Below are 25,235 nucleotides of genomic sequence, written 5' to 3' on the forward strand. Positions count from 1 at the left end.
AAATCTCTGTCATATAGCACTCCATCTCCTGCTGTACGGAAGAGTATAAGGGCCAGGCATAAGGAAAAAAAACGAGAGGAGGAAGTTGTTTTTTTATCTTGCATTTCGAGAATGAACTTGAAATAATAAGATTAAGGCAAAAATGTCGAGAACAAAGTCGAAATGTCGAGAATAAAGTTGAAATGTTATATTGAGAATAAAGTTGAAAATTGTGACCCGGAAGCACTTTTCATCAGCACCAAAAAACGGATGTTGATGTTTTGCTAGCTAGTTTGTTAGCTAACTCTAGCTGCTAACAAAGTTGTAAAGTTGCGATATTATTATTGGCAGCTGAATCTGAAAGAAACGATGTGGGACAACGGGTGTTTGCACATGAACGTCAACGCGTGTCCTGACACCATAAAGTTCAATTGCAAACAACCGTTAATGAATTTCGAGAGGCCTGCAGTTACCGAAACTAGCGTAAAAAAATCTTCCCCCTCATTTTTTATTATTATGCCTGGCTCTAATACTCTTCTGTACCTGCTGTCAGTAGTCAAATGGATATCAAATAAACTACCATATAAGATTCATGCAAATTTATTTATTTACTTGTTTTAATTCATCACCCTTATGAAGACATTTTGAGTGAGTCACACAACACACTGTAGAGGAAGATTACGTCAGAGGGCTACATTTGACTTGGTTTTATGAGATGTACACATACAGAGAGCTATGACTATACTATTTCCCTATAATTTCGTCAGTCCCACAGTGAAGTCGTACTAGATTAATGTCATAATTGTATAGGCTATTAGTTTATTGATTGCATATGTATCTCTCTGAACAATCACATAATTAACTAATTTGTCACCTCCTCATCCCAAACACTAGATGGCAGCCATGACTCAATTAGAAACAACACAATGTATTTTTTCTTCATACACTAACTCAGATTCCTATTTAGACGTTATTTTCACATGTACTGGCACTGGTAAATGTTGTTTATGCTTATTATAAAATTCCAGACAAGTTATAGTGTTGAATCAAACAGGAACAAGAAGACAGCCGAAGTTGGTTGTATTAATATGTTTAAAGTTATGTCTGACAGTATTTGTTTACTGGATTTCTTGCTTCTGTTTGGGATACGTCTTTGTAATTGTAATCACCGCATTGTTCACCTTTTACATTTTTACTTATATGTTAAAATTCTGCAGCCAAGACTAATGCTTAATGCTTAACGTACAGCCTAGAAAGAGAAAGATGCCCTGGTCGTGTTTTCTGTTAATGAGTGATATTTCTCAGAGAACCTTATTTATTGAGAGAGTGTCCACTGGGGCTCCTGCTCTCAGTTTATTTGTGGAGTGCATAAATAGCTGGTGTTGCGGCACCACACTGCAACAGCCCGTGGCTCAAACAGACTCTTAAAGCTCAGGCCCACGCACACCAATGTGGTCCACTGCTTACATTTTAAAATCTCAATTTCTATATACTGTATATTTAATGATCTGCAAAGAATGATATTCACTCCTAAAATATTCAGAGCCCCCCCCCCCCCGCGCTGGCAAAATATGCAATATCAATGTCAAATGGGTTGAGATATGGTTTTGTTGAGTCCATGAACTACGCAGCTTTATGGCAGCAGTAATGATTTCTGTCACCCCTTCGTGCCTGGAGAAAATTTGAAAAGCCAACATGGAAAAGCTGGCAGAGACTGGGAGCGTTAACCTGGAACTTGATGGCCAAGTCTTGGGTTACACCTGTTCACATTTTACGCCACCACAGCTCAGCTACTACCGTCTTTCCTCAATGCAACTTGTCAAGCTTGTGAATATTTAATGGTTTGTCCGCTGGCGTGCTATCAGATGAACCTAAGCAGGCGGAGGGGTGGTGCTGGGGAGGAGATGATGACGATGAAGAGGATGATGTGTTAGGCAAGGGGCTGGGTTTTGGAAAACCACGCAACACCTGCCCCTCCTGACCAGGAATGGATCAGTTATGAGATGGAGAGGAGATCGAAGTGCTTCATTCAGTTCAGCCGCAAACAAAGGGGGATCACAATGCCAAGAGGTTAAAAAACTGGATTCTACACTTCTATTTGCTCTTTTTCTTATTTGTCAGCCTTGGATGGATGTTTTGGAGATTGAGCAAGTTCCTGAGACAGTGACTGAATGTTACTTTGGACGGAGGAATACAATCATCGTCATCTCTGAATCATCTCTGAAAAGCGAAGAAAGTCCTTGTTACATCTGAGGGACCCTCGGCAACGCTGGAAGGTGGAACCAGCCACCGGTGCCACAAACTCAGGGAGAATGAGGAACAGCTTCTAGCGGATTTTATTTTCCTTTTCGCCGCACAAACCTGGCAGTGTGGTGTCAAGACACTGTCTTGAGGTCAAAGGTGGAGAGAAAATCCAGAAAAGACAGAGAAAAATGCCTTTTGGGGGGTTGACAGGTTTGAAGGAGCAGGTGTTAAAGCCTGGGAAGGAGGAGGTGACGACCACCGTGGGTGACTCTCTAGGAAAACTGCAAAGGTGAGTGGGTTCGTATAGAGAGTGATGGGAAGGATAGATGGAGACATTGTTTTTTAAGATATTGTTAGACTGCATGTAATACGCTTAGGCTCTTTGCTATATTGTTCATATATTGCGTCCATGGTGGAGATTAAAACAAGATTGCTCATCTCTAAGAGAGCAAAGATATCTTTTGTCAGAGAGCCTGGAAGCGAGCCCATTAAGCCCAGCGTGTTCTCAGAGATCCCGAAGATAAATAAATATTTGATTCTTGTGCTTGCCAGGCAATCCCAGTGATGTAATCACAGAATTTATTTTAAGACATCAATACATATTTCATATCTGATGCATATTTCACTAAGGACCTGTGTGTGGTGGTGGAGACGGGAGTCTCCATACAGAAGTTGTCATTTTAAGAGATAATGCATTAAGTAGGCAATTTCCTGCAAAATTTGTTTTGTGTATGTGCGTGTGTCATTAATGTGTGTGAACTGGTCTCATGCAGAATAAGAATGTAGGGACTCCCATTATGGACCATTGAAATAAAAATTATAATAATAATTTTCGGATTTTGAAAAAAAAAAACGCATTTTTTTCACTAATTTATAAATTCTTATTTATTTTAATTATCAATCAAGCGATCAATTTGCACATTTGTTTCTTTGCAAAAATGTTTTTGTCACAATTTTAATTTGGCATATGTATGAGGTAAATATCATTACATTGATCAAATCCATTGGTAAGGTCCATGATATTGAAATCCAGTTATGTTGTCTATATCTGCACTGTCAGACTTTTTAGACTTGTGTCTAAGTCAACTATTAGACACCATATATTTCAAAGACATTTACAGCCTAAATTATTGTGCTATCTGAACTCTTAAAAAGTTATTTTTTCACAATATCTACAGTAAAACAACATGACAAACCAGTCGTCAACTCTGCGGAGACAACAGTAGGCCATCGAATGCTGAGGTGAAAAAGGGAGGATTTCAGTGCTTGATAACAAAAACTGATCCCAGTTCCTTATTAAGTTGTGTCTTGCTGGAGAAGAACTGCAGAGAAGATCTTCTAACGGCAGATGAAAGTGGCTCATCGAAGCAGGGAGACAGTAACAGAGATGGATTCTTGGTTGTGGAACAGGTGAAGAGACGGATGTGTCTGAAATCAACCTGATAGTGGCGGTGCTGTGACCTTTTGCGTCATGTGTCTTTGCCTCACCAAGGACTGGAGAGACTCGGGTTACTGTGCTCTTTTGTTGCCAAAAGTGATAGAACCACCATCTGAATATACTTACAGCCAAATTCAGAAATGTTTTCACTCCAGGCTGAGTAGCTAACAACTCCTGTTTCCCCCCCCCTGCAATTTGCTCCTTAGGAAAATAGATGGTAGCAATGTAGAAGAAGAGGCCAACATTGAACTGACAGAGGACGGGCGTCCAGTGGCGTCAGCACCGCGTCCTGCCCCGCTGCTGGACTGCAGCTGTGGCGGTCTCCCAAAGCGCTACATCATCGCCATCCTCAGTGGACTGGGCTTCTGCATCTCCTTTGGCATTCGCTGCAATCTTGGCGTGGCCATTGTGGAGATGGTGAACAACAACACCGTCTACATCAATGGGACTCCAGTGCTTCAGGTACCTGGAGCTATTGAACAGGAACCCTGGGTCATTGAGTTTTTAGGACGTGGTATATTGTGTGTTTCTTTCTTCTCGCCTATTAAAGATGAAATTGTAGGTGAATGATTATAATAAACTCTTTTGGACAGTGGCAGGTAGAATATACATAACTGCAGATATTGAATATTGATGATGCTTAGTTTAATGTTAGAAAGCAGTAAGTAGTACTGATGTAATGGCAGAACCCCTTTGCGTATTGACCTGAGAAAACAGTGCATTTTATCGCTTATGAGTTCGAAATTGCAAAGCTTTAAAAAACAAAACAAAACAAAAAAAAACATTTTTCTCCCTCCCTCTCTCCCTCTCCTCCAGAAAGCTCAGTTTAACTGGGACCCGGAGACGGTGGGGCTGATCCACGGCTCCTTCTTCTGGGGCTACATCGTGACTCAAATCCCTGGTGGTTTCATCTCAAACAAACTCTTCGCCAACAGGTCACACACACTTGATGACGTCCTGACTGTTTATCGTTTCTCTGTAACACTGTCGTCTCTGTTTTACATCATCGCCCACTGAAGATTTCAGGGTTTCAGAGTGTTGGCTGAAAAAAAAAAAAAGGACATTTATGACGATGATTGGACTCTGGGTTGTTTTTGACTTTTTATTGCCCAGCGGTTTAATCAATGCTGAAAAAACAATTGTTGGTGGCCCCAGACAGAGTGCTGATAATGCTGATAATGAGACTGATAATGCTGATAATGAGACAGAAATGGTTTGATGTTTCATGTGCACAGAGAGATGATGTTTTTTTTTTTCTCTGTTGACTTTTTATGGTAAGGATTAAGCTAGGGTTGCTGCAGCCCTGACCACACACTGCATGTTAAGAAAGGATCACGCCAAGGTCTAAAAACAAACAGATACATGTTTCGGGGAGCACCTGCTCAGCCCGTGCATTTAAAGGGTTAAAGCTGTACGGTGCGGGGAGCGGTGCTGATGGAGCAGATAGTGGTCCTGTAATAAAAGCTTCACAGGAAAAGAGGACACGCCACTGACAGAGTTAATAATGAAAGATCCTACCTCTGATTTCTTTCTGCAACACCAGCCACTGGAATATTACAAGTGTCACTTACACGCTGTTTTGGAAAAAGAGAAGGAAGGAAGATGGGGGTGAGGTGAAGGAGAAGAGAGGAGGGAGCTAAGTAGCACAGTGGTGATGAAGCAGTAACTTGTGGATGGAAAGGGAAGTCTTCATCTCAGTCCGTGAACGGGACAGGCATGAGATCTGTCTCACTGTGAGGATGACTGAGATGCTCTGACTGTCAGATATTTGGAGATATACTGCCCACCAATATTATACAACTGTAGTATCTATCAGACACGGCGTGGCTTGCGTTTGTCGTGTTTTGACTTCTTACGGACAGATTTTAAAAATAATATATACTATATATACTATACTGGCACCAAAGCATTGGACCAGGTTGACTCTTACATCATTTGTTTTAGGAACAGGGTAGGCGTCATTCAATGTAAAAACATGTTTTAATGGAAAAATATATGGAAACATTTTTTATGTCCTTTGACCCAAGCCAGGTTAGCTTTTCTTTTTCTCTTCTCTTTCCTGTCTTGATGCTAGGCCAGGCTAACCGCCTTCTTGACTGTAAGCACGATTCATAAAATGTGAAACAATTCCTTTAAATCTGTCAGTGACACAGGTGGATGTGGATGTTCCCTTTTTGCACAAAATGATGACATTTCAGTCTTTCTACAGGGTGTTCGGGGCGGCCATTTTCCTCACATCAGTGCTGAATATGTTCATCCCGTCAGCGGCGAGGGTCCACTACGGCTGTGTCATGTTTGTTCGCATCCTGCAGGGCTTGGTGGAGGTAAGAAGAAAAAGGCTGGAGGCAAATTGTTAGAAATGAGGACTGGGTTACTTAAAACAATAGTTTAATAAGCGTATTTTCCAAAATGCGGAACAATTTAAGTGTTTCCACTTTTGAATCCTACGTCCTGACCTTTGACATCTTTCACACAATGTCCCTCCCCAGGGCGTCACCTACCCAGCGTGTCATGGGATGTGGTCCAAGTGGGCGCCACCTCTTGAGCGGAGTCGACTGGCCACCACTTCATTCTGTGGTGAGCTGTTTTTCTCTGTATCCTGCGGTTACAATGCTCCAGAACGTCATGTGAACCGACTGCAACAAAATTTTTCTCAAATAAAAAAGAAAAACATGTTCACTTGTAAATTTGTTAAAGTGGAGCTGTCGTGTAGAATGACTTGAGAGAGAGTTGCAAGAGATGATGCCATGACAACCCATGCATCAAAAACCCTCTTGAGACAATCTATAAATGAACACAGCTCATAGTCTGTATATATATATAGAGTATAGTCTGAAGGAGCGTCTCCGTCTATTCACCTAAATGTAGTGTCACATTACTTAAGCACTCTTATGCTCCTGCTCTATTCAAAACAACAGTATTCATGACAGATAATAGAGAACACATTAAAACACCCTTCCTGTCAAGGCAGTGCCCATGGTTCCTTTCAACTCAAGTCGCAAAATATAACGTACTGATTCATTAACACGGTGTGACACTCGTGCACATTCAGTTTCCAACTGAAATACATTTTGTGCTTTGAGTAATGAAAATAATGGAAAATAAGTATTCATGTACACAAACCCATTTTATGATCTGCTGTGGGAGTGGGTAGCTTATTTTGACAGCGTTTTCTTCTTTTTTGGTTATTAAACAAATGAGTTTTGTTTTTTTTTATTAAGACACCATTTCACTTCATGGTGTAGGTTTTCTGATCGATTTAAGGCACTTTTACCACATTATGTTATGTAACTGTATGTTATGTTTAAGTTGTTTAAGAGATAACATCTTTTTTTGGTAAACTAAATATTTTGTGGACTGTAAATACTTGTGGTTGATTCGCGCTCATCCTCTGTCCAGGATCCTACGCGGGAGCGATGATCGCCATGCCTTTAGCTGGAGTGCTTGTTCAGTACGTTGGCTGGTCGTCTGTCTTTTACATCTATGGTAAGACGGATTTTTGAACAAACATCACAAACATGAAATCACACTTATTCATTGACACCTTCACAACTACGTAAAAGTGAAAAATGTGTTCAAGCAAAGTTGAAATAAAATGAAAGTAATTTTAAAAAATTACTTAAAGTTTGCTCCTTATATATACTGACAACAGTGTCCAACACCATACCACGAGTGTTTAACCTATACCTCTCTATGCAGCGTCCCTTTTACCTTGGCTGTCTTATGCCTGCAGGAATAAAACCAGTCAAAGTAAAAACCCATTCCTGATGGTATTATCTTAAGATTTTAAATTCTTCAAATTTGTGATTAGTCAGCAATTTTAGAGCTATGGTTGAAAAAAACTTGCATTTTTACCAGGGGATATCTAATAAATTCCTTTGGTCCCATTTCCAAATGGTTAATAAATCATGTTGTTTCCAAAATAAGTTGTATTGCCATTTTTTTATGAATATTGAGCTCATTAATTCACCAGGAAGACCCTTTCATGGACAACTTACCGTCTGGAAAAAAACTGTAAATAATCTGAACAAAAATCCATGTATCATCCACTGAATAATGTGGATGTTTGATGCCCGTAGAGAACAAGCAATATATTTATTAATTGAGTACCAATTTTATTAACAAATATAAAAGATAAGCACTAGCCAGGGAAGCCAGAGGATGGTTTACAACTGATTTTTAAAGCAACAGTAAACTATTCATAAAGCCATTAGTTTTAAATTATATATATATGTATATATTTAGAGTGAACCAAACAGGATGTGCATCAGATGTTGAGTCCTTGGAACCCAGATGTCAGTTTGGTGAAGTGGTGGTGCAAAGTGGTTTTCTTAATCCTTGACTGACTAGTTGCTCTGTGACAGTTGTACTTTGTATGCTTTGCACAAAACGTGTTAGCTGAATTGCTTTTGAGTTTGATTAAATTGATTAACACTCACATAAAATTCAAACCTTGCCGAACGTGTTTTAATAAAAAATCCACTCTGGTTCTGCTCTGATATGATCTCTTGATTTATTGATGTGAATTAGCATTTTCCTGTCTGGGCTCTGTGACTAATACCGTACTCATTTAATTTGAATAATGAAAATCTTTGTGGTCCACAGAAGGTCTGGGCTTGTTTTAATTTGTCTGCCATGTCCTCATGCTGCGTCTGCAACACGTTACAAAGCCTTCACTACAACGATAGACATCGTTAAGTGCACATGTATGAATTAATTTGCTATCTCGTCTTTTTACGAAAAGGTGTATTTGGGATCATATGGTATGTAATGTGGCTCCTGCTGGCATATGGAAGTCCCGCTGAACATCCCACAATCACTGACGAGGAGAGGATGTACATCGAGACCACCATTGGTGAAACAATCAACCAATTGAGTGTAACTGAGGTTTGTTAAGCCTACACATTGTAGAGACACACAGACACACATCGCATAAACGGCATAAATAATATACTGATTTCTGTGTCCCAATCACAGAAATTCAATACACCGTGGCGGCGGTTCTTCACCTCCATGCCCGTCTATGCCATCATTGTGGCTAACTTCTGCCGCAGCTGGACCTTCTACCTGCTGCTCATCAGCCAGCCGGCATATTTTGAGGAAGTTTTTGGCTTCCCCATCAGCAAGGTTGGTCTCACAGCGGCACAATGCAGCAATTTTACTAACAGCGTTTCTATTACACCGCAAGAACTTTGCCCAGGGACTAGAAACCTTTGCGGGAACTCTGTGTGTTTACACCACCAAGCACCAGGGTCTACATTAACTTCCGGGAAGTATTTTTACCCCCCAAAAAGTCCCTGCTCGCGGGGTAATTCTTTATGAAAGTACAGCAACATTAGGGGTGGGGCTTGCAGCTCAGATCACACTCGATTGGCCGGGTACTCCGGTATTTTATTTCAGCTGGTCAATCTCTGCAGTATCTCGTAAAATTTGCTTCTATTGAAATTCAAATATTTCAGGTGTTTTTTATATAGAGCTTGTTTCTTTTTTTGATTGACAGCAGCATGATCTAAAATCTCCTCCATGTTTAGTGTTGTAGTGTTCCTCAATTTATATTGCATCATCGTCTGGTCTTTAGACCACGGTGGAAATGCAGGTAAACAACGGTCTGCAGGAACCTTTAAGTTCCTCGGAAAAAGGTTCCTGGCAATAAAAGTATACCAGGTAGTTTCAGTCAAAACGCGGCTAAAGAGAAATGTCCATAACGACAGATGGTCCTTCACAGGACTCATTTACTTTGTTCTGTTTCCTGTGTGTGTGATCTCTCTACAGGTGGGGATCCTGTCTGCTGTCCCCCACATGGTGATGACCATTGTCGTTCCTATTGGGGGTCAGCTGGCTGACTACTTACGCAGTAACAAAATCATGTCTACCACGAATGTGAGAAAACTCATGAACTGTGGAGGTACGTCATGGAAAACTAGAATTCAGTGGAATTAGAACAATTATAGAACATAACCTGACAATTGACATGTAGAGGTAGCTTAAGGGGGAACCACCTTTTCACAAAAGGCGGGAGAGAGGAGAGAGAACTGTCATGTTTTATTCTTCTTGTTCCTTACATGCGCCAATGTCCCACATTCCCTGGTCCTGTATTTTCACAGGTTTCGGTATGGAGGCTACGCTGCTGCTCGTGGTTGGATTTTCTCACACTCGTGGAGTCGCCATCTCCTTCCTAGTTCTGGCTGTGGGCTTCAGTGGATTTGCCATCTCAGGTATTACAACGTTTACAAAATGAATTCTTTTTTTAAAAACTTGAGTAATTTGCAAACACTCTGATGCACAGGATATTGTATATTATTGATCTGTCATTTGGATTATGAAAGACTTATCTAAAGATTAAAAGCAGTTCTACTTTTTCTCTGGGTGTGATGTCAGTCACACCCAAGTCAGCCTGTCAATGTCTCAGCCTGTCAATCCTTCCGACAGGCCTCTCTCCTGAATATTTTATAGATTGTTGTCATTGTAATGTAAAAACTCTAAATGTGCATCTGAAACTAAACCAGGCTTGGTTTTACAAAACATTAAAATCCACAAAGACGTAGAGATTTTTCCCCCCGCCGTCCTCAGTAATCAAATACTATCTTTATCATACTCTGTCTTTAGGTTTTAATGTCAATCATTTGGATATTGCGCCTCGCTATGCCAGCATCCTGATGGGCATTTCTAACGGGGTGGGAACTCTGTCTGGAATGGTGTGTCCCCTGATTGTTGGAGCTTTGACTAAAAACAAGGTACAACTGACTGATTCCTAACACCTTTGCATTTAACATCTGGTTGTTAAATGCAAGTATATAACATCTGTTTATGTTGATCATAGTCACCAGTGGCTCATAAACAGCTTGCTCTTATCTTGACTGTAATTAAATATTTTTGAGCTGGTCCTTTATTCATATCATATTCTGTTGAAATTATTTTATTCATAATGAATTATAGTGTGTTCCCAGTGTATTAAAAATCACCAGAAGCCGAAACATTGTCCCTCACGGAGTTTCCCCCCATTACATGTAGAAAATATATCAGCTTTGCTATTTGGTGAGACAGGGGGGTTGTTCTATATGTAATCTTGCACCTATAATTTATAGAGCTGTAAAATTGATCATACACATTGCAGCTGTAGTATTTCCAGTGCCATGAGTAATTGAGAGGATTTACAGCGTCTCCTCTGTGGTATATATCGTCAAAAGATCACTGGCTCTATTCATCTTCCCACAGACTCGGCTGGAGTGGCAGAATGTCTTTGTTATTGCATCCATGGTGCATTACACAGGGGTCATCTTCTACGCTATCTTTGCATCGGGTGAGCAGCAGGACTGGGCCAACCCCGAGACAAGTGAGGAAAAATGTGGCATTATCGACGAGGACGAGCTGGCCGAAGAGTCAGAGCTCAACAGCGACAACGTGATGGCCCCCAAAAAGAGTTATGGAACAGCAGACAATTCATCCGGGCGAAAACATGGCTGGAAAAAGAAGAGAGGCGTGACCATGCAAGAGGAGGAGGAACATTACGAGAATGGGGACTACCAGGACCGGTACCAGTGAGACTGGGTTTCATTCAAATCCAGTCAAAGAGGAATTTCACAACTGTGGAAATGTCAGAAACATTGGAGAAGTGGCAGCGTCAGACGCATCTAAAGACTTGCAGCAGTTTTAATTGTTCAACAGTCCACAATCTGCTGGAAATAAAATCACATGGGAACAGAACATTAAAAAAAGTCAAAATGCTAAAACACATAAATCAGTAATTGAACAATACATTTTAATTCATACTGACCTATACTGTAGACTAGTATTCTTAGTACAATAGAAAGTAAACCACAGATCAACAAGATCACATCAGAAACACATCAGCTTTCAAACCAGACCCAACTTCAACCTCCAACCGGCGCTGATCGTCTGTGCAAATGTCAACTGAGCTTAATGTAGCTTACTTTGGAAAACATGTGAATTGTTTTTGACATTTTTCGTGTCGGCTATGCAACGTGAATGTAATAATGGGCCTGACAGCAGACCACAGTGTTAATGTAAGCCGTATTTATTTATTTTTGCTTGTATGCATTTGCTGCTGCTGAATGATTACGCTCTGTCGCTGTGCTCGCTGTCCGTTGTGCTTAGTTCACCATCCATCTGTGAGGGTGTGCGTCTTCCAGCTTTATATTGGCTCCATTATTTATAGTGTCTTTTAATGTAACTCTATTTATTCTTTTGGTGTTTGTCTTTTTGCAACTTCTCAATGTTGAATACATGGAGACGCAGTTTGTTTCTAAAAACAGCTTTGGCTTTTGTTTCACTGTGATGGTAGAAGAGTTTAGAAGTTCCCTGTTCATCATTACTGCTCTGGAAGAGAGAGTCAATTTTGTACAGTAAATTATTATCCTATTGTTTGAGCGAGCATTGATTTGATTTGCACTTTACTTGAAAACACCAGAGATGTAATGAACTTCATTTCTATTCTGTATTAAGATTGTTCAGAAACATAAAATCCACGAACAGCTTCAAGGTGCTGGATTATTGAATGACGTATATGAGCGTATTCAACATGTTGTGTTCCTTTGTGTATTTAAAAGAAGATTATAAAAAATGATTGATCATCCAATTACAAATTGTTCAGTAATTGAAATCAACACTGAAGGCTCCGTTGTAATGCATTTAGGGATCAAGGATTTAGTATTTAAATCCAGTTCTCCAAGGCAGAAAGAAAATGTTGCTTCACCAGGCAGGCGATTGAAAAGGGTTGTACTTAGTCTATTAGTCATGGGTGTAACATGCAGTAAACCAATCAGAGTGCCATCTCCATTATCTTTAAAAGCCAGGCACTTGCACTTTGGCGGATGCTAATACAAGGGCAGATACAAGAAAGAGCACTTCTCCATTTCTTTTAAACTGTTGCACTTTAAAATGCACTTCTAATAATGTCCAAGTTTTAGTTGGACAAAAACGTAATTCACTTTCCGCTGCCCTGAGATACTAATGCACCAACAAACGCGCATGACCACACCTCATTTTAAGACCAACGTGCCCATGGGCAATCACATGGGCCCAATGCATTCACTACTTAAACAACATGGCCACCGGACGGGAAAGTGACAACTGTGTCACCTGAAACTAACAAAGACACTCGACATCATTTGCTTATGTAGCATCTCAATATCTCAGGAGGAATGGTCTAGATCGAACTTCATGGCAAACTATACAATAGTTTCCGAGATATTTCAAAACCACGATGCTCTAAGAAAAGTCTGGGGATCACCAAAGTCACTGGGCTTCATCCTCTTGGGACCATGAATGTTTGTATAGGATTTGATGATAGCTGCAGTTATTGAGATATGAATGTCAGTCCAAGGAAGCTGCCATCCCTGGAGCCACGGAGAAGGAAATAAACTAGCTGAGATTAAATAATTCAAAACTTTTGTGCCTGCTCACTCTAAAGCATAGTTCAGTTTTATTGTTTGGTTTTTTTTGTTTCTTCCACTTGATCTTATTTTCACACTTAAATGATTAACACAAAGCTGGCATGAAAGCACAGTGCACCATGTTACATTCTGGTTGTCAGTATGAGCTGTCCCCCCTTGTTAGCGTGCTAAAATTAGACATTTTTAAATATTCCGAAGACTGCTCTGTTTCCCATCACACTGGGGTAAACATCCTTTGTCTTATCTGCTTCTTTTTCACCACGAGGAGGATAATTAATGGACAGGAATTCCTCACCAGTGTCAGACCCGCAAGAGGCGTGGACTGAAATAAGCACAAATACATGTAACATACGTTCACAATTAAAAATATAGCTTTCTCTGAATTTGCTGATCAATGAAAGGTGGAATGATGACTCCCTCTTGCATGTTGATAAGTTTCAAGGCCACGGACTTTGTTGCCGGTCCCCCTGACTGTGCTCCTGTAAGTCCTTGAGATCATTCCAGGATTTGTTTCTGTTATTTCACGTTTGCGTCACACACAATGCGGTGCGTCTGGAATGAGTAACAAATCACCAAGGAGATGGGAAAGATGGAAGCTCAAACCAACACCTAACATCTGTTCCAGTCCTTATGATACCAAATGGAAAGACACATACAGAATTATTTTTAAGTTAACCTCATCAAAACTTGCGAGAGCCGTGACTGTTGTATGTCTGTCCCTTCCCAGAGACCATCGCTGATGGCTCGTTCCTCACATGCTGTCAAACACAGACCACATAGTCCACAAACAGCCAATGGCAAAGGTTCTGTTTATTTCAGAGAGACTTCTGTTGACTCAGAAGGGCCTTTGGATGGAGCAACAACCCATCAATGATTAAACTATTATTTTCGGACAAATTAAGGATTTGAAAGACACAAGGCGCTTGAATTTCTGTGTTCAGGCTGATCTTGGAGCGCACAAAGACATCAGGCCGGGTACACTGAGGTATGAAGGTGCCAATATAAACAGTAAACTGGCCCCTGCATACTTTGCGGTGACATGATAAAGTGGCTTCGATCATTTCAAGGACAGATGACAGCGATTACCACACAGTCTGTTTTCACTGGGTCGATATGAAATCCTCGATTTCTTGATAAACTGTTGAAATAATACCATTACATTACAGTGAAAAAAAGATATAGTTTAACACAAAAAAACACAACAATCCTCTGTTTTTATTCAATGGTTGAAAAAAGATGTATATATATATATATACATATATATATATATATAAACTATTGGACTTTGGACTGATAGCAGCTCCTCTGCTCAGTTTGCTCAGACTCATACCAGATGTTTGTGTAATGCTAATGACTGCATGTATGCTCCATGTGTGATGTTTGTGTATGTGGGTGGGATTTTCTGACCCTGGTCTGTTGGAGAGAATTCATGAAGCAGCCTCTTGTCTTGTTATGATAAATAGAGGTTTTTTTCTGTTGGGGGGGGGGGGGGGGGGGGCATGGACAGTTTAATTAATAACCACCATCCATTTCTCCCTGACCTCAACTGGTCTCAGAAGCTCTCACTGGAGTCCAGACACAAGCAACTTAATGTTCATCAGCTACTATTGATGGAGCCGTAGCTCGCGTTTTTGCAGGACAGACACGAGGCTGGAGGAAAAAACTGTGACCAGGCAGGAAAACAATACGAGTTCACCAGGACAAGGTAAGAACTGCCAGTGAGTATTTCATGTTCATGAGCCGACCACTTTGCCGAAGTGTCTGTATTTGACAGGTAGAGAGGCATGTCTGGCTGTTGCGTGGGCTGTTAGTGTGGACTGGAAATGTTTTCAGAGTCCTCGTGGGTTGCTTTTTTATCTCAGGGGAAATTACGCCGAGTTAATTAAAGAATAGATGTGCCAAGTGAGGTCTGTAAAAGTAATGTTTTACATGGGGACCGTGAACACGTTTAGAAACATGTCTATTATTTATAAGATAGCTTCAAGCTCATCGACAATTATATTACTAAATTGGCTGCAAATGCAAACTAAGAATGAAGGTTTGCCTATGGTATGTTTAGCAAAATCAAATTAATGTAGACAACACTGATCTTGAGATACATTCTGTCTAGTGAGCCCTGATGATGTGATGTGTACTTGAATGTGAGAAGGGACAGGACAAAATGATTACTGCTCTGAAAGAAAGAAGAAAGCTAAGGCTCCTTTCTCGCCTTGCTCTCAGGGAGGCCGTGTCGAGGCCCGACTTCCATCCCCCACCTGATCTGCAGGCAGCTACTGAACATATCATCCCCTGTGTGGGAGAGGAGACGTGTCAGGTGTGTTGATGTAGAGACTCCCAGGCTGATGTTTAATTACCTTGCGGTGCAGGTTTCGGAGGCTCCTGCAAACCTTTTGAGGGAGTTCAGGAGACCTTTACCAATCACACCATTTCTATGCTTGTTGCAGAAGCAAACAGAAGCTTGCCACCGCTCTGTGGCACAGTGCAATCCCGTGTTTTTCCCTGAGTCGGTGCCTGACGACCCTCCTGAATGAATGAGTGGGTGGGCCCTGACATCAATGTGGTGGGACCGCTGCAAATCCCACCCAGCGATGAATTCTCCATCTCAGAGAGCGCCCACTTGTTTGGTAAGTCTGCGTGGTTGAAAGTAGCTCAGAAAAAAAGGGAAGGGAATTTGAGCCAAATGCCAATATTGTCATGCTGATGATGCTGAGAGTGACAACGTTAACACGCTGCAGGTATAATGTTTACAATGTTCACGATCTTAGTTGAGCACGTGAGTATGCTAACACTGAGCTGAGGTTCATGGGTTTGCTGTAAGTTTTGCAGGTATTTGGACAAACTGAAATCATTACTCAGAAAGTTATTATTAACATCAGCAAAAATCCCAAGGCAATCACGGCAAAAGTTGTTGTTGTTCAACCTCATGGAAGTGCAAAAGGAAATGTCAGGAGATTACCACAATCCTTCAAATTCGTCATCTGGTAAACCATACATGTCGCTTCCAAATTTGATGGAAAACCATTTGATAGAAATAAAGATATTTTAGTTAAGGACCGAAGTGGCGAACCGACCAACCGGCAGGCTGACATCACCAACCCAATAGCCACTTTTTTCTCCGTTTCTACCACCAGTGATCCTCCTCAGGTAAACATGAGGGTGTGATCACATCTGTATGTACTGTATATGTAGATGAGTTGTGATGACAATCAATAACTAAGAGCGATCACACAATGCCCACGACAATGTCCCATCAACATTACATTGATAATCCAGCATAATGCATTCTGTACACACTTACACAGCGGAAGGCTTGAATATATGGCAAGAATGTTCTGCTTTATTCATGGATTCATTTGCTCCAAGGATTACAAATAGATCTTCTGAGCATGAACATGTTCCTGCTTCTAATTGCGGTGACAAGTTAGTGGCCGTCTCGGTCTCACAAATCTAAGCGCACCGTGCAGTAGCAGTCCACCGATACCACCGCCACCCAATCTGAAAATGACTTCACACATTAGCCGGCTACTTGTAATTATGTAAAGACATGCGACTTTATGGTTAATGAGTAGCTGTGGCAACCTTTGCTCCCCTTGGGCTTTCTGAAGCAAGTGCCAAGTTGCGTGGTCCTTCATCTGCCGCTCTCATGTCTTCAGTGGAAGGCTTTCCTTCAGAATAAATGAATGGAAGAGGATTTTATTCTTTAGTGGAGCAAGAGGGACGGACTGACCTACTAAACAGAGCTGGACTGTCGAGATCAGAGAGTACAGTCTCTGAATAGTGGGTTTGGTCAAACAGCGATGGCCATGGTGCAGACCAAGTCTTCAAGAGGTCAGTGCTTCATAAAGTTGAGATATTTCTCAGATATTTCTTTCTTGGATACTTCTTCCGCTTTGTTTTACTTTTGATATTTGAGTCCCGGGGACGGATCATTCCTGTATAGACTGTGCTCATCTCCCCGTGGGTGTTTTCTAAGGAAACGTCATGAATAAACCACGCGTGCTCTGAAAGTCGGTCGTGATGAAACAACATTAGGATCCTATTAGCGTTCTTGTATCAGGTTCAAAAGTGCCAACTTGTTTGGAATGGAGTTACATGTCATTCTAAAAGACACAGTGTGCTCTGTGCAGGCGAGCTGTTAATCATTTATGGGATTACAGTATGTGTTTTTGTGCATTGCCGACTACTGCTGAGCCCGTTTCTACGCTCACGAGCTCCTGCAGCACATTTGAATGAGGCTAATAAAATAAAATAAAAATTCTTATCACAGTTCAGGTTTCAAGGACAATGTATGTTGCTGTATAGTGCTCTGCAAAGCAATAAATAAAAGTCTTACGACTTGACTCTTTCGGCACTTGAACTGCATCAACTCTTGGTACAGGATTATGGGTGGAATGGCTACCTGTAATGTGAAAGTGGCCACTCTCAGGGATGTTCCCACGGATAATTATCACCAGATAGTTTGCCTCTCAGCACCTTTCACCCCTGTGTTTTTGTTTTACAGTCCTTCATGTTCAGCTGCAGTGAACAGTTGTTTTCAGCTTAAAGGTCTGATGAATACTCTCTCTGATCTCTGCCCCGCACCAAGCAGCACACAGACACAGTTCAACAGCTGTTTCTTACGCGATTTTTTATATTTCTGACATCATGACTTCAGATTCAGATTTCATTATTTGTCACTTCCATAATATACATTGCAGCATACAGTACATGGCATAACCTCTAACCATTAGTCTTACTCTAACACATTTGGACACATCATCAATGCAACATAAAAAACCTTCATGACCTTGAAAACAGCAGTATAATCTTTACTCAGGGTCCATTTACAAGGTTTTTTTTAAAAAGCTTTAAAAACAACATTTTATGATCTTCCTCTTCCAGACCAAAATTGCTGAATTGACACGAGATAGGTAATTATTAGGTTCCAAATTGAAGGCCTTGGGTTGTATTTTAAAGCTCTGACAAAAAGTGAGTAATGGACAAAATGATTTAGGATATTTTCTCTCTCTCAACATGCTGTGTAATTGTTCTCCTCTTCTTGTTGTAGATATTCTGGCAGATCACGGCAGTCCTCTCCTGCAGGATCCCGATGTCTTACCCTTCACCAGCTATCCCAGCATGCAGTACCCGTCCATGGAGCCAAACTTGCCTTCCACACCATACTACTCCAGTCAGAACTATTACCCCCAGTACAATGGAGACCAGTGGTACTCCAACTCAGGGATATATGAACTGAGGAAAGGACCCCTGGAGGTCAGCTACGACGCTGAGATGGAGGAGACGTCTGCTGTAGTGCCTACCGTGTGCAGGAGGACCCGGCACATGTTGCAAGCTGGAAGGGTCAAAGGGGAAGAACTGTGTGTTGTGTGCGGAGACAAGGCCTCTGGATACCACTATAATGCTCTTACCTGTGAGGGATGTAAAGGTGAGGTTTGAAATCACACATACTCACTCACATATACTGAATAGTGGGGGGGGGGAGTATTTACTCTCCAGAGATATTTAAACATCCCAACTAGAGATGCAACTAATGATAATTTTGACTAATTTGTCAATTATTTTGTTTTAAAAATAAGAATCATTTCGGCCATAACTTATGTATAACACAGAGAAAAATAACAGAATTTACCTTTTGTTTTTTCTTATTTTATTCAACAAACATTTGTGAATAATTCATCAAAAAGTAGCAGATTTATTCGAGAGCTGAATTAATCAACTAACAATTTCAGCTGAAAAAAACACAATTCTACACAAGGAGGAAATGTGTCCTGTATAGAAGCTACTTCCATTCAGATACAGTATTTTTTTTATCAACTTCTATTTTCATAGTGTATTTTTTGGAGCCAGGCTGAGTTTTGTACTGTTTAAAGTTTATGGCAACATACGTATGAGTAGGATGACATTTGGCCCACATTCCAAAATAAAGTTTTATCTTTAGCTGTTGACTTTTAGGGGCCACCCATGACAATGACGCTCATATCTACAGTCCAAACAGCAGCTGGTGAAGAAGAATGTGTGAGCATGAGGCATTTTGCAAAGATCATTCTCCGCGGCTGCAAAAATAAAATGGACGATTTAATCATACTTTGCTTCTACCCCTAATACTACTGCTACCACTGCTGTATACGCTCCAGCATAATTCAGCTGATGACGTATTTAAGAAGAGCGCTCGGAGAACGCAGACCTCAGCCAAGGTTGAGCAATGGTGAAGAATCCCTCACAAAATTCCTGGCTCCAGATCTGGATCTGGATCATTCCAAAAACATAATCACCATGACCTTTCTTTGATAACATTTTCAGGAAAATCCATCAATAACTTTTGAGTAATCCTGCTAACAAACAAATAACCTCCTTGGGAGGGAATATCACAGAGAGAACACGCACTTTACAACCCTTTTCTACATAAAAGTTATCCACAAGTCACGACCTTTGGCAGCTCCTCCCCTTGTTTGATGACACCGTGAATTTGCTGTGATTCCTGCCAACTTCAGTCTGAATGGATATACGTGTAATTCCACACTTTGAGGTTGGATAATGCCGGCCTGTCCTGCCATTTGACTGAGAATAGGCTCAGGTCTACCTGGTGCTGCTGCCAGATTAGGTTCCCTCTCAGCTTTCTGCTGTACAATGCAGGGGCAACCTGAGCGCAGTTACGCTAATGCATGTCATTGTGCTTAATGTTGTATGTCAGAATGTCTAATGACCGTTCCAAAGTTAGTCTGTGTGTGCGTGCGTGTGTGTGTGCGTGTGTGTGTGTTTGTGTGTGTGTGCTGCATTGGAATTCTCCGTGTGATACTATTAAAACAGTGTGTAACCTATTAATCTGTAATTTTATATATTCATGATTGAATCATCGATAGTCAATGATCATGGTTAAAAAGAAAGCTGTAATCCACATTGTCCACCGTGCAGTGCTGGGAGCATTATTCAGAGCCTTTATATACTGAAAAATATCATTAAAATACCAAGTTAGAATAATCCAGTTTATTGCATTAAAATTAAGAACGTTATCAGGGAAATATTTTCAAGGTATCAAAGTTTATAAATATAAGTATAAGTATTCAAACTCATCATGCAGATCACCATTTCAAAGTTTTATGTAATGGCTGATATTGGCTCTTTGCTAATGTTCTGGTATCGGAGTATATGTCAGCTGATGAATAATACATAAATTAATATAACTGTATATAGTCAGTATCTACAGTATAACAAATTAAATGTCTTGGCTTTGTATCAACCACATTTGTACCTTGCATGTGATAATGATTTGTCTCCAACATGTACAGGTTTCTTCAGACGGAGCATAACAAAGAAAGCTGTGTACAAATGTAAGAGCGGTGGAAACTGTGAGATGGACATGTACATGCGCAGGAAATGCCAGGAGTGTCGGCTGAGGAAGTGCAAAGAGATGGGCATGCTGGCTGAATGTGAGTATCCCTGCTCATCTCAAGACTCTGGTTCCTCTCTGTGCCGACGAGTTGCTGAAACAAGCGATTAATTAATTTGCTGCGCAATTAAAAAATGCAGGCACATTTCTATTTACTATCGTGCATCAATTCACGTGCAGAACACGTACTGTCTTTGTAATTTCATCGATAGAGGCTGTCACAGGCTGCATTGGTGAACCCTCATTTTCCATTCTGACATGGGCCATTGAATTTGACCAAGGATGAATATCACACGAAAGACAATGGAAAGGTCCAGCTTTTGTTGCTGTTACAGGAATAGAAGCAATAGACAGACACCTTAAGCTTCTTAAAAATAAAAAAACATTAACCTGCCAGTAAAAGAAATTTGCAGAATGTTTTTGTCTGACAAGTTTTCCTGTGTTTCTTGGGGCGAATGTAGTCATCAGTATTTTTTTCAAACATGAAGCATGCCACAACGTGAAGACAAAAAAATCATAAATGTGAAAAATGCACTTTCTCTGCGGTCTTTAGAGGATTATATGTTGTTGGGTCTATTAGGAGCTGTCAGTTGAAAAGAGCAGAAGGAGAGACTGGACTCCTGTTGCACATAAATAGTGCAGGGAAGTTGTGATGAATATTGCAAGGTGGCAGGCTTCCATGACTCCACCCGCAGAGTCAACAAATTAGACCTTTTATTGGTCACAGCGTGAAAAGACAGATATAAATTTACTGGAGAAGTTGCTGTAATACATCTTTGATATGGTCTCACGGTAAATGAAAATGAGCAGTAATAACTTCATGGCATGGTTGTTGAATTTAAGAGCTGCGGGGTATTCTAGCACACATAGTGAAGCCCTCGTCACTGCTCGCAGGCCTCCTGACAGAGATCCAGTGTAAATCTAAAAGGCTACGGAAGAACACCAAGGCCTCCCCGGGACAGTCGAATGGGGACGAGACGGAGGCGGCGGACAACACAGAAAACAAGCAGGTCACCTCAACCACCAAACTGTCAAAGGTTCAGAAAAATCATAAGCTCACTGATTTTGTCAAATAAATTGCAGTGAAAAAAGAAAGAATTGTAATCTTAATAACTGTTTGTTTTCCTTCTGTTTTTGAACTCAGGAAAAAGTTGAAATCACCAAAGAGCAGCAGGCGCTCATGAAGGTCATTGCGGATGCTTATAACAGACATCAGATTCCTCAAGACGTGGCCAAAAAACTGGTATATTTCCCTAAATATTGCTTCAAACTTTTCGGATTAATGTCATTAAAATGTTTCCAAAGACGAGCTGCTTACAGTCAGCAACAGAAAGTACAGCTCATGTGTCAGACTAAACATGTTGAGAAATGGGCTGTCGACATGTCCTGACATCCTCACAGACCAAGAAGAACTCCACATGTACCCCTGGTGTGATCTCATCTGTTTCAGTACCATTTACTGTTGTTGCTTCTGCCACAGCTGCAAGATCAGTACAGTGCAGAGGAAAACTTCCTCCTGTTGACAGAAATGGCAACGAGTCAAGTTCAAGTTCTGGTGGAGTTTACTAAAAATATTCCAGGTATTTTTGCACGTTTGCAGATCCTGTAAATTTATGGTTGCATTTTTACGTCATGAAACCACGGGCCAGAAGCATTACACACGGCACCTCGTGTGTTGTGTGTGTCACATTGACTGGTATTATACCTCTGGCAGGCTTCCTGTCTCTGAATCACGAAGATCAGATCGCTCTGCTGAAGGGCTCGGCTGTGGAAGCCATGTTCCTGCGCTCGGCCCAGGTTTTCAGCAAAAAGATGCCAAACGGACACAATGAAGTTTTAGAGGACAGGATACGCAGGAGCGGTGAGTCGACTGACGACGTACATTCACCCCAAAGATTTCTGTTTCTGCACTCTGCTGGATTTCTAACGTTTCTTCGTTATTCATATGTGCTCTTTGCTCACCCTCGTTGCTTCGGCCTTGTGTTACCTCGACACGTATTTATATTTTAATTCAGAACTTTATTTATACTTCTTTTTCTTACTTCTATATTATTATTTTATAGTTGCTTATTTATATATATTGCATATTTTTCCTTTGTAAATCTTTATAATGGGCACAATTTGATTTGAGATATCTTGAATCTTGAATATATAGTGTCACCTTCTAAACATTCATCACCCCAAATCTAGTAATATTGTACGTGTAGCTTTTAAATGTTGAACTAAGATATATCAACATTTAACGTTAGCATTGACATTCAGGTGCCTTGGGCCTTTGCTTCACCAGCAGCATCATGGCAGTTCCACCTGCAGCCAAGTCTAGTTGAATCCTCTTTTAATAATTGATCTACCTGATCTGTGTGATGCAGCTGGGAGATGTGTGCTGACCTGTTGATCTATGGCTTGGTGTAGGTTACACACACACACACACACACACACACACACACACACTGGGTACAGTTTCACTGGTTTTAGGTGTGTGTGCGCGCACGTGATTGTGTGTGTGTGTGTGTGTGTGTGTGTGTGTGTGTGTGTGTGTGTGTGTGCAGGCTCACAGCTAAATGAGAGCGTTCAAAGTAAACCGAGCTGGCATTGGGTTTAATTCTTGAAAACACTCACATAGGTTGTTTCTGCAATGTGAAGTTTTATTTTCCCCTCACATATACTGTTTTTCTATTTACACATATTTGTCACATCGAATAGTTTACTGGCTGGTGGTCTGAAAAATCATTTAAATGTATACGAGGTGTCATTATGTCAACCAGGCCGGACAGTTAGACAGACAGTGGCTGTGATGGCAGGTGTGTGTGTGTGTGTGTGTGTGTGTGTGTGTGCGTGTGTGCGTCAACGGGTCCCTTGGTGCGTTGCTGGTGTGAATAGTCGGGATGGGAGATATTCACACTAAATGCCAGTCTGAGAGAATAAGGGAGTAAGGGAGCAAAGCTGTCTGAAGAGACTATTGTTGCTTATCGAAACATCAAGAGTGCTATTGTCCACTTCTCTCTCTCTGAGCCCCACTTGCATTTCTGAATGCTTGATGATGTGTCCGAGCAGACAGACAGTCAGACAGACTGGGAGACAGACAGACCACACAACCTTGCTGTTGGAAAACTGAACGCAAACATTTGAAATCATACAGAGAGCAATTTGCAATATTCATCCATATGTATTATTGAATCACTCCTGAAAGAAAAAATGCAGTGAAGATGATGCTGAAGGTTTTTACAGATTCTACCATTTTGATTAATTTAATATTGTACATTATAACACTGATCCAAACCCTCATTTTACATCATTACTAGAACAGACAATATATTTACAGTTATACTTAATCGGTGTGGAAACATATTTGCTTTTAAAGTGCCATATACATGAAATAAACTTGAATGTCAAATGATGGCTGCAGGTAAACAGTTCAATATATATTTTGCAGAGACGCCACAGTGAATCCAAGGTCTGTACTCAACTATTGTGTTTGAAGGGGAGCTTGTTGTGCCAGTATTTTTGAAAACTAAATTTCCTTTTTTGTCTTTTTCTGCAGGTATATCAGAGGAATTCATGACACCCATGTTCAACTTTTACAAAAGCATCGGTGTACTCCACATGGTGCAGGAGGAACAAGCTCTGCTCACAGCCATAACCATCTTGACACCAGGTAACCCGGCATCAACAACTCACTAAGTCAGACAGGTTATGTCCCTTTGTACGGTGCTTCTCCAGAAGAGATGTGGACGATCTTTGATATGTCACAGTGCACTCTTCTCGTCTCTAGATCGGCCTTATGTGAAGGACCAGCAGGCTGTGGAGAGACTGCAGGAGCCCATGCTGGACCTGCTGAGGAAGCTGTGTGTCCTACAGCATCCGCAGAAGCCGCAGTACTTTGCCTGTCTCCTGGGCCGTCTGACGGAGCTGAGAACCCTCAACTATTACCACGCAGAGATGCTCACATCCTGGAGAATGAACGACCATAAATTCACCCCGCTGCTCTGTGAGATATGGGACGTGGAGTAACACGTCAGGAGACTGGGAGAAAGCGTCCCCTTGGGGATGATGACATTTATAGACTTGCAAAACAAAAGTCATGGTCCAACTACATGATCTGGAATTAAATAACTGCACAAGTTGTTTGCCTCTATGTTGCCTGACCTCGGTGGCATTAGTCATGTACTGACTCGGTGAGTTTATATTGATGTTCTGTAAATGGATTTATATCCCACCATCATAATGTTTATTTACTCACACTTGTAGAGGAATTTTGGAACCGTGGCTGTGTTTACAGCACAAAGAGGAAACCGTTTGTTTGGATGAATCGGACTTCTCATTGCTGTGAACATCATGTCAAGCCTCAAGGCCCAGCCTGATTAGTCAGGCAAGTACAAACACTGGAACTTACTCAAAGCAAAGGTGGTGCTCATGCAAAGTGTAAGGTTTAGATTCAGTAGAGCAATGACTTCATTTATTTTCTATTTGTAAAACCTGACCCCTAACCCTAACCCAGGAACAGTTGTGTAACCGTTGTTTTAAGCAGTCAGACTTGTTCATATGATGCTAATAATAATACTGACACTTAAAGATGAAATGACGTTGTAAATGACAATAACTTATGGTATTGTTTGAACTTTGAATGTTTGCTCGTCCATTTTCATCTTTGAGAAGCTCTTTCTTTCTTTCTTTCTTTCTCTCTTTTTTTCTTAAGTAATGTGGGCATACTACAATTATTGCTGTAGTTGTTGTTAATTGTTGTTGTTGCAGTAGAAATTGAGTTGCAGTATAT

At 40.9% G+C, this 25,235-nt stretch overlaps 2 protein-coding genes across 5 annotated transcripts; both read left to right on the forward strand.

Annotated features, from left to right (window-relative positions):
* Positions 1 to 1,549: 1,549 nt before the first annotated feature.
* slc17a8 (solute carrier family 17 member 8) lies at positions 1,550 to 12,249 on the forward strand. 2 transcript variants are annotated; one of them, XM_035643592.2, is made up of 13 exons: positions 2,386 to 2,512; positions 3,402 to 3,633; positions 3,868 to 4,123; positions 4,478 to 4,596; positions 5,871 to 5,985; positions 6,151 to 6,238; positions 7,061 to 7,147; positions 8,406 to 8,548; positions 8,639 to 8,788; positions 9,434 to 9,566; positions 9,766 to 9,876; positions 10,268 to 10,395; positions 10,877 to 12,249. In XM_035643592.2, the coding sequence occupies exons 2-13, from the start codon at positions 3,572 to 3,574 to the stop codon at positions 11,201 to 11,203; spliced, it is 1,719 nt and encodes a 572-aa protein (XP_035499485.1). In that variant the 5' UTR covers positions 2,386 to 2,512; positions 3,402 to 3,571; the 3' UTR covers positions 11,204 to 12,249. The 2 variants fall into 2 exon arrangements, with proteins under 2 accessions (XP_035499484.1, XP_035499485.1); XM_035643591.2 differs by lacking the exon at positions 3,402 to 3,633 and having other exon boundaries at positions 1,550 to 2,512.
* Positions 12,250 to 14,623: 2,374 nt separating this feature from the next.
* Positions 14,624 to 25,086, forward strand: nr1h4 (nuclear receptor subfamily 1, group H, member 4). 3 transcript variants are annotated; one of them, XM_035643614.2, is made up of 11 exons: positions 14,624 to 14,779; positions 15,295 to 15,388; positions 15,519 to 15,698; positions 18,122 to 18,499; positions 20,361 to 20,501; positions 21,356 to 21,498; positions 21,606 to 21,704; positions 21,942 to 22,041; positions 22,176 to 22,322; positions 24,003 to 24,116; positions 24,234 to 25,086. In XM_035643614.2, exons 3-11 carry the CDS (start codon positions 15,602 to 15,604, stop codon positions 24,470 to 24,472), a joined length of 1,458 nt encoding a protein of 485 aa, XP_035499507.1. In that variant the 5' UTR covers positions 14,624 to 14,779; positions 15,295 to 15,388; positions 15,519 to 15,601; the 3' UTR covers positions 24,473 to 25,086. The 3 variants fall into 3 exon arrangements, with proteins under 3 accessions (XP_035499507.1, XP_035499510.1, XP_035499509.1); XM_035643617.2 differs by lacking the exons at positions 14,624 to 14,779; positions 15,295 to 15,388; positions 15,519 to 15,698 and adding exons at positions 16,651 to 16,902; positions 17,576 to 18,042; XM_035643616.2 differs by lacking the exons at positions 14,624 to 14,779; positions 15,295 to 15,388; positions 15,519 to 15,698 and adding an exon at positions 16,651 to 16,902.
* Positions 25,087 to 25,235: the final 149 nt, after the last annotated feature.

Source organism: Scophthalmus maximus, chromosome 7 (genome assembly GCF_022379125.1).
Source record: "Scophthalmus maximus strain ysfricsl-2021 chromosome 7, ASM2237912v1, whole genome shotgun sequence".
NCBI lineage: Eukaryota > Metazoa > Chordata > Actinopteri > Pleuronectiformes > Scophthalmidae > Scophthalmus > Scophthalmus maximus.

Coding starts and splice junctions, on each gene's coding strand:
- nr1h4 (XM_035643614.2), top strand. CDS start 15,602: ATGAATGAGTGGGTGGGCCCTGACATCAATGTGGTGGGACCGCTGCAA. Junction 15,699..18,121: donor AGAGAGCGCCCACTTGTTTG/GTAAGTCTGCGT, acceptor TTCTTGTTGTAG/ATATTCTGGCAGATCACGGC. Junction 22,042..22,175: donor GTTTACTAAAAATATTCCAG/GTATTTTTGCAC, acceptor TACCTCTGGCAG/GCTTCCTGTCTCTGAATCAC.
- slc17a8 (XM_035643591.2), top strand. CDS start 2,412: ATGCCTTTTGGGGGGTTGACAGGTTTGAAGGAGCAGGTGTTAAAGCCT. Junction 7,148..8,405: donor GTCTGTCTTTTACATCTATG/GTAAGACGGATT, acceptor TTTTACGAAAAG/GTGTATTTGGGATCATATGG. Junction 10,396..10,876: donor GAGCTTTGACTAAAAACAAG/GTACAACTGACT, acceptor ATCTTCCCACAG/ACTCGGCTGGAGTGGCAGAA.